Source organism: Oreochromis aureus, linkage group 8 (assembly GCF_013358895.1).
Source record: "Oreochromis aureus strain Israel breed Guangdong linkage group 8, ZZ_aureus, whole genome shotgun sequence".
Lineage (NCBI taxonomy): Eukaryota > Metazoa > Chordata > Actinopteri > Cichliformes > Cichlidae > Oreochromis > Oreochromis aureus.
Genome location: NC_052949.1, coordinates 20,508,228 through 20,520,767, shown reverse-complemented (window position 1 = coordinate 20,520,767; position 12,540 = coordinate 20,508,228). Strand labels below are relative to the sequence as shown.

Sequence of the window (12,540 nt, the reverse complement as noted above, 5' to 3'; positions counted from 1 at the left end):
CTGAAATAATGGGGTTACTCATTATTTGCACTCTGTGCAAGTCTGTTAGATTTGATTGGATTGTGTTATGTCTTGGATACTCTTGAATTATGTATTAAGCTGATTTTAACATTGTTGTGTGATTCTGCTTTGTTTTAAAGGAGATGCTCATGTGATACGGATAGATGCACAACAGCCCTGGAACAATGCTGAAAAAAGCTTTGAAAGTCTAGATAAAGCATATAGTTATATAGGTAAGTGTTATTGTATCTTTGTGACATTTCAAATGGAAAATCATTGGGAACCTTAGTAAGATTCACTCTCAATCTCCCTACCGTCAGATGAGCAATTGTCAAAAACAGCATCTCTGATTCTCAAGCACTTTCATTTACAGGTTATTCAGTTCTCGAAGAAAAGAAGCTGCTGAGCTATGATGACTCGACAGTGGTGACAGGGGCTCCCAGATATGAGTCCAAGGGTGCTGTGATTTTTGGAAATAAAACTCAAGCAAAGCTTTTGTTGGAGCAGATCATCCATGGGGAACAAGTGGGTTCCTACTTTGGAAACAGCCTGGCAGTGACAGATCTGAACAATGACAGGTGCGTTTCTACACCAAGAGAGTGTAACTGTGGGGAAATGAACAATGATTTTTTTTCACATAGATTTAGAATATATTGACCGTCATTCTGTGTTTGATTCTCACAGTACACATAGCTGGAATCAAAGATGCTCTTTGGCCATGATTTGCCTTTTTATGCATATGGTGCATAACAGTGAAGCAGTGTGTGTCTCAACACTGATGATAATAGTGAATTTCTGTGGCAGGGATGACGGATTCATTTTGAAATTATGAAGCAATCAGGTGTTTCTCTATCTAGAAATCTAGTTGGGCATTAGGATTCTAGGTACCGTAGAAAGTTCTCTTGAGAAGCAGTTAATATAGCTTTGGTGACTTGTGTTGAATGTTTAGCTATACATAACCATGTGTATGTTTTTTTTATATTTACATGCTTATGTGGATTTTTGTCTTGCATATTCTAGTTGGAATGACCTGATTGTGGGTGCCCCCTTTTACTTTGACCGTAAGAATGAAGTGGGGGGAGCAGTGTACATTTTCATGAACGAGAATGGATTTTTCCAGAAGACCGCCTCAATGGTTTTGAAAGGCCCATCTGATTCTGCCTTCGGCCTTGCGTTGGCCGCCATTGGCGACATCAACCAAGACGGATTCCAAGGTATGACCATGAACACAGCATCTCTTTCGGACCTACATCTGATAATATTCTAGTTTAAAAAAGTGAAATCAAAGTGGTGCACCGGACCACAAGTAAACTGTGGTGTGAGCATAAAGCACGCTAAAGGAATATTTCTGTAATTTGAAATCATTTCAGCTGTAAACAAGAGGTAATTAACTTGTTGTGTTTCAAATGAGTCCTGAAAACATTCTCTGCTGCCACCTAGAGGACAAATATTTCCCATACACAAAGTGTGCCTAGTTTTTTTTTTCTAGCATCTTTGCTTGTCATGCTTCCAGCACTTGTTTAACTGTAATGCTAATGTCTCCAGACTTTGCTGTTGGAGCGCCATTCCACCAGACAGGAATGGTCTGCATATGGATGGGAAGCAAAAAGGGAATATCAAAGGAGCCTAGTCAGGTAACGTCTGACATTCTGTGGTCATTTAAAAACTTTATTCAAAGTACTCTTCTAAAAAGCTGTGTCAATGACTCCCTCTGCAGACCATTATGGGTAAGACGTTTGGTGAAAAATTCCAGACCTTCGGCTACTCCATCAGCGGAGGGATGGACGTGGATGATAACAGTTACCCTGATATCTTAGTTGGCTCTCTGGATGATCGCATTGCCCTCCTCAGGTAGACACAATCAAAAACAAAGTTGTTCCACCACAACACAAAGGTGCTATTTGGGCAATTCTGTTGTGATCTCGGGATCATTTGAGTGCAGCGAAGTCCTTGTTGAGCTTTCTGACATAGTGTCATAGTACGTTATTCTGCTGGAAGGTCGTGGGCTGATCACTATCACGCGACTGACTATTATTTGTATTAACAAGAAGTTGAACAAATGTACCTAACAAAGTGGCCAGTGAGTGTATATATAATATATATTTTATGACGTCTATTATTTTTCAGTATTCATGGAGTTATTTCTCATATTATTATTATTATAATGATTCATTTATTTGTTTTGTTCTGTTTTGTTTTTTAAATAAGAGCTCGACCGGTTGTGCACTTAACCAAAAACTTCACTGTCGAGCCTAAGATTGTGGACGATAAAATGTGCTCTGGAGATAAACCATGGTGAGATGTCTCCTAAAATTATGTCATTCTGAAACTGACTTTTTGAGTGTTTTTTCAGCTCTCAGTTCTTCTTCTCTTTCTCTTTGTGCTTCACAGCATTACAGCTACTCTGTGCATGTCTTTCACTCTAAGCACCGGAAATACAAATTTCAAGAAATCTGTCAGTAAGTTTTTCTTTAGATAGATTATTGATCCTGTTTCTCACAACTTACCGTGTTCAATTTTTTTTTTTCAAATGAACAATGTTTCCAACTTACAAACAAGTGCATCACCATGCAAATTCTTTATATTGTAAGAAAAAAAGCCTTTATTTACTGCATGAGCTTGCTTGAATCTTTTCTGTTTGTTTTTACTCTGTAAAGCGGTGATGTATATGGTAGAGGCCGACATGGAGAGAAGAGGAAGCTCTCGTGTTCGTTTTCAGAATGATATCAACACTTACGCTGGCAACCTGACCATGACATCTTCCAAAACTGCGTGTGAAACTCTCAAGCTGTTTGTAGTCGTAAGTGCACAACACAAATATTGCAGATGTTGTATTGACTGAGCCGTGCATTTTGTGTTATTTACTTGCTGAGTAACTGGTGAGGACAAATAAACTGTGGCTACCTGATAGTCCTGTGCTTATTGAGACAAGCAAAAAGAAACTTTTTAATTAATTCACAGGAACCTGTGAGGGACAAACTGGAACCAGTGGTCTTTTTACTCAACTTCTCAATACACGAACCAATAACTAGAGCCAGACGAAACCCACAGAACCTGGACTTATTCCCAATTTTGAGCCCGGAGCAGAAATCCAGCCAAAGAACTGAGGTACGGAGTCTTGCATGCACTTCATTTACAGGTTTCCTTTTCAATAACTTGAAGATGGTAAAGAAATGGTACAGTCCAGTGTCCCCTTGTAAGATTTGATATGATGTTGCTTATTCTATTTCCTGCAGATTCACTTTCAAAAGGCGTGTGGCTTAGACAACAAATGTACCAGTAACTTGCAACTGACAGCAAAGTTTGTTGAAGAAAATGAAGAAAAGCCTTATCCCAGGTAAATTTATGTAGTGAGCAACCAAGCATCCTTTGACTCATTCATGTATAGACACAAAGCTGACTTTTAAAGGTTAAAATACACTAGTTAGCTTGCACAGTTAGGTTAGAAGATTGTTGCAGTGCTCATGTATATATATATATAATGCATATGAAGCTACCACCAGTACCAGCTTACCATTAGCTCAAAGAAAACAAAGTGAAGTGTGAAATGTGTGAAACTGTGAGGTTTCCCCCTTGCTTATGGACTCCCATTGGAAAGGTCCATTTTAGGACTTTAGCCATCGTTAGCCATATTTGTTGTTTGTTTTTGTTATTGCTATGTCATATATGTGTTAGTCAAGCAAAATAATCATTAAATAACAAAGCTAATACATGTTGTTCCTCTACAGTCAGGGCAAAGTTCAAGTGCTCCAGTTCAACAGCTCCATAAAGAAAATAGGGCTTGCGGTAAATGTTACCAACTATCAATCTGAAGGGAAGCTAGCTGAAGACGCCCACAGAGTCGTGCTCAATGTCACTATCCCTGATGTGCTGAAATATGCCAGTGTCAGTTCTTTGGTAGGTCCACTGGAGGGCAGAAGATGCCCATTTTTATTTAAATCTCCTTTGTTTTTTAATGCTACTCTTCTTACAAGATGCACACTGTATTGGTTTGGTTTGGTCATGTTTAGCCACATCTCTGGTCATGTCAGTTCCTTTAAAATTAAAACTAATTATGTTTATTACTTCTGTGTTTAGAATAACAAAGTTGAGTGCACTCTTCTTGATACAGTCATTTGTGAGGTGGGGAACCCAATTAGCGAAAACGAAAAGGTAGGTTTGAACAGCTGACAGTTATTGTTATCTTTTTATACTGGTCAGTTGGGTTTGCAACAGTTCTCATGTGCTTGCATTGCTTTATTAATAGGTGTCTTTCCTGCTCAAATTTGAGACATCAGGAATCACCCTACACACACGACAGATTGAGTGTCAGCTGCTGCTGTCAACGTAAGGGCTTTATAATGTTGGTTGCACATTGTATTTTGTTCCTGCTTAATTCTAAACACGGAAAACAAGTAAATATAATACTCTTGTATATAATAATAAAGTTCATTTTCTGCTTTTTGCATTTTTTTTAATGAAGTTCAAATTTTTAAGCTGTTTTAAGATAATGCACAATGTTGTAATTTCTCCAGTCTTAGTGAGCAGAGTGACCTAATGCCTGTTCCTATGGCCTTGCTGATTGAAAACACCATTGAGCCCGTCTTCAGCTTGTAAGTCCCAATCGCAAATGTTTCATGACATACTGTGCATTCAGGGTTCTCAGTAACAGAGAAAAATTCAAAGTAATACAGGTATTTAGCACGTAAACCACCTAATTACTGACTATGCAGATTATCACAGGCATCATGGTAAGTATATGCATTGCATTTACTATATCTCTTATACATCTGTTAGGTTAGGCATGTCTCCTGTGCCCCTAGAGGACCTTTTAGGTTTCTTTATGTGGTTTTTTTGGGGAGGGTTCTTTCTTGTGCTACACTCAACCATCTCCCTAAATTGGTACTCGGTCATCAAAAACTCTGAGAACCTTTGTTGTACATAAAGAGCAGATAAATAAAATGGTCAGTGCATCATATTACCCTCCTTATAGTTTGTTTACTTGCACTGTGTGAAACATATCTGTCTTTTAGCGTATCCAGTGCAAAGTCACAGGTGGAAACTGTAAAGTTTGGTGGGACAGTGATGGGCGAGTCAGCCATGGTCAACACGAGTAACGTGGGCAGTCTGGTGGAGTTCACCTTTTCTGTGAGTCATCTTCACCACTCAGAGATTGTACATTGTATCTATAATGCGTGTTGCTCACCCACATTTCCATCATCCCCACCCTGTCTTTGAAGCCAGGACTTCAGAAGTTTAATATTGCGTCGGCTGTGGATTATTGTGTCAGCCATGGTTTGTGGTTTAAGTGTGAGCAGGGGTGGATACTGTTTAGGAGTTACAGTCACCATGTTGTTATTTCATACCATCTGATGTATTTCACTTCTATTTTTAATGTTTCTGACTGCTTCCACCTCTAGTTGAACACAATGGGACAATCGCTGCAAGACATAGCAACCCTGGCTGTGGAGTTTGAGTGGCCCTATGAGGTAGCAAACGGCAAGTGGCTGCTGTACCTGACGAAGATTGTTGTTCAGGGGGATTCTGAAACGGAGTGTAAACCTCCTGGAAATGTGGTCAACATGCTTAACCTAACTGTAAGGTTCTTTTTAACACTTTTTGAAACGTATGATGTGTGATATCTGTGAAGATGACCCAGAGTAAGACCAAAAACAAAAACTTAACAGCAACAAAAAATACACAAATCAAACTTTTAAGACATTCAAAAACTTGATCAACATCTCTGCTAGCCTCTCTGTGAAGCCATACATAGGTATAGCTGTACTTTCAATCCAGTTCAGTCTCATGCAACCTTATTTATAAAACACATTAAAAACTGACCAAAAATATTAATTTCACACAGTAAGAACATAATTAAAATATATACACTTTACATACAAATAAACCCGTACAAGACCTTAAAAATCAAGACCTCTGAAGAATAAAAAATGATCACCATCATGTACAGCTCTCACTCCAGGTTAGAAACAAAGGAGATAGGGGATGTGTTTTATGATTTATTTTAAAAATGTGAAGGCTGCTGGCCAACCATACCATGGAGTTTGGTAACTTTGAAGGGACATAAGGTGTTATGAGGTGAGCAAGATATTATGGCAAAGCGACAAGAGACAATAAAATAGATAAAATCTTGAAATCAATCATAAAACTCACAGGAAACCAGTGAAGGGAGAGCAGAACAGGGGAGAGGAAGTATTCTTGTTTCAATTTTCAGGAAGGAGGCATGGGGTGGCTTTTTGAAGCAACTGTAGGTGTGAGAGGGAGGCTTGAGTTACACCAGTGTGCCTTTTGTAGTCGAGTTGAGTTGTAATTAAGGCTTCTATAACTCTCTCAAAATCACCAAGTGATCTGACGATGGATAAATCTGTAGATTTATGGACATATGTTTATCCAGTTTAAAATCACAGTTCACTTGAACTCCAAAGTTGATTACAGTGGGCTTAATATAAGGTTCCACTGAGCCAGAATCACTGGGTTTATGTATCACGACCTCAATTTTACTGTCATTGAATATTTAGAAATGTAGAGCCATCAGGGGTTTGATGTCCCTGAAACACTCTGTGTTTTTTAAAGACCTTTTTAGGGTAGGTTAATTTGATGATTATCAATATAAAAGTGTAAAGAGCTGCCATGTCTTTTTAAAATGGACCTTAGGGGGAAGGTTGTAAAGGGAAAAAAAGCCTGGCCCCAGAATCGAACCTTGGGGAACTCCACATAGCAATCACTGAAACTAAAAAAAACAAAAAACGGTGTACCTCGTTGAAACATGTCATGAGTTAAGTTGAGGGATTTTAATGAAAGAGTTCATTTCACTAAGCGTTTGTGACAGTTGTTAAAATATTATCTGCTTGTTTTTTTTCAGCTTTTACAGTTCTTTGATAACAACGTGAAGTTTCCCTTAAGAATATCAAAAAACAGTTGTACTTTACCTTTTGCTGTTGATGTTCTGCTTTCCTGCAGTCTCATCTGACACCGCGAACGGTTTCATTCAGCCATTGTTTAGGTTTAGAACAGAAGTGATAGTGTCAAGAATAGTTTGACCAATGACTGCGGTATTTAAACAAGGAGAACTCCATAGTCTCCTTGGCACTGTCAAAAGACGCAGAGAATTAAACAGCAGTTGAAAGTTAAATATATGACATATACTCTGAGTTAAATTCTATCAGCATCCAAATAAGCTAAAGTGCTTATGTTTAGCAGATGTTTAATTCAGTTACCATCCTTATTTAGCACATTAGCATACTAGCTTTTACTCATTAGCACTAAACAGAAAGTACATCCAAGGCTTATCATTACTTTTTTAAACAAACATTAGGTACTGAACCATAAACTGTGAGATATATTTTAAACCCATGAACCTTACCTCTAAATACATTACTCACTTAGTTCACACACTGTATAGACTGTTTTATCAACCTTTGAGAAATTCAGTAGCATAAATTCCTTGAGCTAGGTGGGTCATTGACTTGTTACGTGTGTTGCTCAAGCCGATGTCAGCGTGAACTCAAGTCAGAGCATTGTGAATAAATGTCAATTTTAGAAAAGTGGTGTGAAAATGGTCTAAATGCCAAACCACTGTTCAGAAATACATTTTGGAAAAAAACATCTGTCGCCACACACAGACCTCACAAAGTCCCAAATAGAAAGCCATAGTGCTTGCAGCCTATATATAGACAGTTGAAATGACAATGCTATTCTGAGAAAAATGTAGTAATGTCTTTATCAAACCCAGTAATTAACCCTCTGATGTAATGTCTCTGTCTCCTCTGTTTCCTCTTTTTTTCTTCCTTTTTCTTTCTTCTTTTTTTTTCTCCCATCTTGCAGTTGTCAGAGAGCAGACCTAAGCGTACTAAGCGACAGGTTAGAGTGGAAGGTGTGAATGACGTGACCCATTCAAATATTGAGCCACAGGCAGCAGCCACACTGTCTTCTACTCGCAAAAAGAAGTACCTGTTGGTAAGTGCTAGCTTTATATTCCCTTAACATAATCATGCGTATATGTGCGACGTATGTATGTGAGGAGTCTTGTGTACAGAATTTAATATCTTTCAAAATAAGTGGACTGACCCCCTCACACTGTGGCAAATACCAACGTCAGTAGGATTAACATTTAATATACAAATTGAGTCATCCATTGTAGATAGTAGATTTTTCTTTTTAAATCTAGTCTTAAGTGTCAGTATCTGTTCACTCTCTAATAGAGTTTCTTTCTTATGGTCTGTTAAAGGAATGCTCCAAGGCGACAGCAAAGTGTGTGACGTTTACCTGCCCGCTGCTCAGTGTTTCAGATTCAGCCACAATTTATGTCCAATCCCGGTTGTGGAATAGTACAATGTTAGAGGTGAGCTCACCAGCTAATATATATTGCAGATTCATGGTGATTTTTTTATTATATATCAAGTGTACTGTTAGATCTGGTAGGCCAAAAACTCACTTGGCAAGGTGCTGTGTAAGCTTCTTCTTCTTGATCACTGTGATATCTGCTGTCTGTGTTCTTCTCTGGCATGTCCATGCCTCAGGATTTCCATGTTTGCAAATAGAAGGGCAGGGAGGTGCTTCCTAACCACTGCATGCTTTCCTTGTATACATGTGGAAGGAGTTTATTCCAGAAAAGAGCTATATGACCAAATATAAATAAGTGCAGATTGAAATAACAATCCTATTTTACTGTCTATGCCCTGACTTTTGGGAAAATGTTCTGATGTTGTATCTGTGTGTGCCTACAGGACTATTCCGATGCAGTTGTAGTTGAAGTTAAAGGCCAAGCCACACTGAAGCTTATTAATAATCAATCAAACATCAAGATGGAGAGTCAGAAGACATGGGTATGTGATGATGATGAATGAAATGAAAATATTGCTTATGATATGATAATATATTACATTCTTCACTTTTCTTGTAGTTCACAGTACAAATAGAACCAGAGGAAAGGGTGGAGACGCCCTATGAGCTTCCCCTGTGGATCATCATCTCTGCAGCTGTAGCAGGAATTGTACTACTAGGAATCATCATTCTTATACTATGGAAGGTGAGATTGTGTTTCATTGAGCTTTAACCTCTGTTTTGACACATTAGTCTAACCCCAGAATTCATGCGCCTTCCTCCAGTGTGGCTTCTTCCAGAGAGCCAGCAGGAGGGAGATGTATGAGGCCAAGGCCCAGAAGGCTGAGATGAAGATCCAGCCCTCTGAGACAGAGAGGCTAACTGAGGACTACTGAGGCCCCGTGTCTCCCAACAGCATACACCATTGGGGCTTTTGGGTAAAAACACCCCTTTGAAAGGATTTTTCTGTAGATACTGTCAGTGGCAGCACCGAGTTTGGGATGTGATTCAACTAACCACTTCGACTGCTTTCCTTGCAGGCTAACGCTGCACTGTTGATCTCTGTATGGCTAACTTTTTTTCACTACTTCTTTTCCATCTTGGGGAGGATTCACATATACGTATATACACTGCCTGGCTTTCCTTGTGCTGCTTTTGCTGAATATTTGAGAAAAATTAACCAATTAAATAATATTATTAAGAGAGATGGAAGTTGCTTGCACAGCTTGTTGTTTGGCATGTAACTGGTGACATTTATGCTTGCTATAAGTAATCACCATGTAGCATACGAACAAAGAGAGTAACAGCTTGTTTAAATGCTCATTCAAGCTCTGTTAGCTCACCTTGGGACTGATTGGTTGATTCCACATTGATGATTGCACCAGCAACTCTTAGTGCATTCCAGATTAAGTTGGAAGACGGAATTTCAGAGTTCCCAGTTGGCGGCAGTGAAGAAAAACAGCAGCAAAAATGTAAAACATTTGATCTCTGCTGCCACCGTTGTGTATGTATGACTGGTTAAATAAATGAATGAATGGCTCTATCTTGCTAAGAGGCAAAACAAATCCATTTTTTACGTGTTTTTTCCAACTTTACAACGGGAATGCAGTCACCTTGGAAGCGACGTCAGTCCCAAGTTTCGACATCTGACTTCCAAGGTATCCGTATAACAGCATATACCTTAAAGGAACACACAAATGTGAATCCTCCCTTAATCAGCAGGGTAGTGCGCATTTCTGTCTCTGTCAGCGTGAATCTCCCCAGCTTCTAAATCCTAAATCTTCTTCCTAAGCCATTAAAAAACTCAGCTCTCAAACTTTTTAATGTCACCTTCTTCCTTTCTTTTTTCTTCCTGCTAGCTTGGCTTCTTCAAGCGAGCCATCTACTACAGAATAATGCCAAAGCACCAGGGAGTGAAAATTCGCCGGGCTGAGCGCTATCAGTTCAATCTGGGGTTTCAGCCCGAGGAGCCACAGAAAAAGTATTGGATCACAAGTTGGACAGAGATGCAGCATTACTACTACTGAGGCCTTTGTTTTAAACCCTGAACTGCTCAGTGTCACAATAGACTTGACAAGAGGCCAAAAAACCCTGGGTTAGACTGAGCCACGTGGACCAACATGGACCAACTGTGGATAGTGCATTCATTTTTTTAATGGTTTTATTTTTTATAGACTCTTTTTTGTGCAATACACTGAACATTTTGTTCCAGAGATTGTAACTTGTTAAGCGCTTGTGAATGCACATGTACATTGTACATTAGAAGCTGTGTCGCATACAAATGTAACTGGTTTTGATTGTGTTGTATGAGCTAATGTACTGAAATTTTTTTCTGTATGTGTATTTTTTATATCTTTTTTTTTTCTAAAATTTCTGAGAAATGTTGCTGGTCATTTGTTGTGCTGTTTCACACCGTGCCTATTTCCATATCTAATCTGAGTGTATATATCTAATCTGTGATTGTAAATGTCCTTTCTGCTTCTATCACTTTGTGGTCAGGAGTCAGTGACTCTGTTAGGGATTTAAATCAAGATAAGTTGATTTGTAGATCATTTTCAACCCCTGCACTTAGAACATAATGACCAGCAGCCGCTCTCTTATGAGTGAACGTTCACGTCAAATGTACCCTGACTTTCCGTTGGAATGGTTTTGGCACTAGCCTCAAATGCAGAACGTGACATTATATATTGTTCAGGTTATGTACTTGCATTGTTTGCCTGTTTTCAGGGAAACAGGATTTGTACTTATAGGTGAGTAATACTTGGAATATGTTAAATAGCCCCAGCGGATACACTGTAATTTCCTGCATTGAATTCCACAGCAGTGAACGCCAAAAGCAGGTTTGTAACAAGTTGAAAAGCAATAGCTTCGTGTCCGCGTGTCGATTTAGTCAGGGAGTAAACTTGACTATTATTTATTTCATCATCTTAGGCGAGTACATTAACATACATATCTAAAGAATGTCATACAGGGAGTCACAACACTGGATTAGTTTAGTGGCATGATGTCTATGTGGAGACTTTACGATCCAGCATAGATAGGTACGTATAAATTGTATATAGTAACAAGTTGCGTTAAATTGACTGTTTTAATGAATTTGTTCTCCCACTGTTGCTCATTGTATTTTTAAAAGACAGAAAGCCTTCTCTTGGATTGTTTCTAGGCCTCTGTGGCCCCCGTTAAGGTAAACCTGCAAGACCAATGATAGACTGTGCTGATAAAAGCCTGTTATTAAACAGTCTCTGATGGGACTAAGTGTTGCTTTACTGCTCCAGTCTGTGTTACCCGAGCGCCTGCAGGTACTGTATTCTGATGTGCAACTGTAGCCACTAAAGAGGTTGTATTGACTCTGTGAGTAAAGAGGGAAGGGCTGAAAACGATGCACAGGCTTTTTTTTTTTCATCCTGTGGTGTTGGCTTTTTTATGTTACTGTGCATTTTTTTTATTGTAATGAAATTGTTTTTAATAACTTTTGTAATTCATTCATGTCACGTCTCCAAACAGAGGCAGAATAAATATTTAATGTCTTTATTGTAGAAATGCTGAGGATTCAACTAATTAGAAAAAAAAATCAAATATTCAGAAACACTTACACAATGAATGACAAATTTTCATTTTAAAACTCTTCCTTCTTTAACATAAAAGCTTACAAATAAATTACAAAAAAATTGCATGTGTTCTTTTGCATAGGCAAGTAAGGAATCTTGTGTTTTTGTGTATACAATAAATATGCAAGAGTTGGTAGGCAGACAAAACATGAGGAGCAAATTTGTTCAGATGTTGTGCAGTACACAAAAAACACTGATGTTCACATTGAGGTTGGTATTGTGCCAGCTACAGTAAGTCAGGCTTCACTTTCGGCGTTCAGTCGTCAAACACGGCTAATCTTTTTGCTTCAGCTCCATAGTAGACAGGGACTTTTCCGGCTTTCTTGCCTTCCTGTACATGTAGGCCGTAAGGACGGTGGCCACCAAGAGCAGCACGCCGAGGGCCAACAGGATCCACTGGCCGGCTATGGCAGCCGACCTGTTCACATTTAAACCCAGGAAATCCACAGTTTTAGCTTCACCTGTTGAAGATTCACCTGTTGGGGATACAAACATGTTGAAATGGTTGTTTTTCACTCAGCAATTAAAACATAAAGGGTAGGTGTGCAGTCATTTTCAGATGGCTTCTTGTTGTGCTTATTTTTGAAAGCTATAGGGAAGAAACATTTCCATC

General features: G+C 38.8%; 2 protein-coding genes across 3 annotated transcripts in view; one reads left to right on the top strand and one right to left on the bottom strand.

Annotated features, from left to right (window-relative positions):
* Window positions 1-11,855, top strand: part of itga3b (integrin, alpha 3b) — a 27,656-nt gene extending 15,801 nt beyond the window's left edge. Inside the window, exons 5-26 of one of the 2 annotated variants that reach the window (XM_031739684.2) lie at window positions 141-233; window positions 374-578; window positions 1,021-1,214; window positions 1,546-1,634; window positions 1,718-1,851; window positions 2,209-2,295; window positions 2,392-2,459; window positions 2,658-2,800; window positions 2,962-3,108; window positions 3,237-3,337; window positions 3,729-3,897; window positions 4,078-4,152; window positions 4,247-4,326; window positions 4,515-4,592; window positions 5,013-5,127; window positions 5,400-5,576; window positions 7,822-7,953; window positions 8,225-8,338; window positions 8,724-8,822; window positions 8,900-9,025; window positions 9,105-9,257; window positions 9,360-11,855. In XM_031739684.2, the coding sequence (XP_031595544.1) occupies window positions 141-233; window positions 374-578; window positions 1,021-1,214; window positions 1,546-1,634; window positions 1,718-1,851; window positions 2,209-2,295; window positions 2,392-2,459; window positions 2,658-2,800; window positions 2,962-3,108; window positions 3,237-3,337; window positions 3,729-3,897; window positions 4,078-4,152; window positions 4,247-4,326; window positions 4,515-4,592; window positions 5,013-5,127; window positions 5,400-5,576; window positions 7,822-7,953; window positions 8,225-8,338; window positions 8,724-8,822; window positions 8,900-9,025; window positions 9,105-9,215 (2,537 nt within the window). In that variant the 3' untranslated portion in view covers window positions 9,216-9,257; window positions 9,360-11,855. The remainder of the gene's footprint in view (window positions 1-140; window positions 234-373; window positions 579-1,020; window positions 1,215-1,545; window positions 1,635-1,717; window positions 1,852-2,208; window positions 2,296-2,391; window positions 2,460-2,657; window positions 2,801-2,961; window positions 3,109-3,236; window positions 3,338-3,728; window positions 3,898-4,077; window positions 4,153-4,246; window positions 4,327-4,514; window positions 4,593-5,012; window positions 5,128-5,399; window positions 5,577-7,821; window positions 7,954-8,224; window positions 8,339-8,723; window positions 8,823-8,899; window positions 9,026-9,104; window positions 9,258-9,359) is intronic. The other variant, XM_031739683.2, reaches the window with a different exon arrangement.
* The window catches only part of ace (angiotensin I converting enzyme (peptidyl-dipeptidase A) 1), a 17,999-nt gene continuing 14,998 nt past the window's right edge, over window positions 9,540-12,540 (bottom strand). The window contains exon 25 of the mRNA XM_031739682.2: window positions 9,540-12,403. Within this exon, the coding sequence (XP_031595542.1) occupies window positions 12,201-12,403 (203 nt within the window). The 3' untranslated portion in view covers window positions 9,540-12,200. The remainder of the gene's footprint in view (window positions 12,404-12,540) is intronic.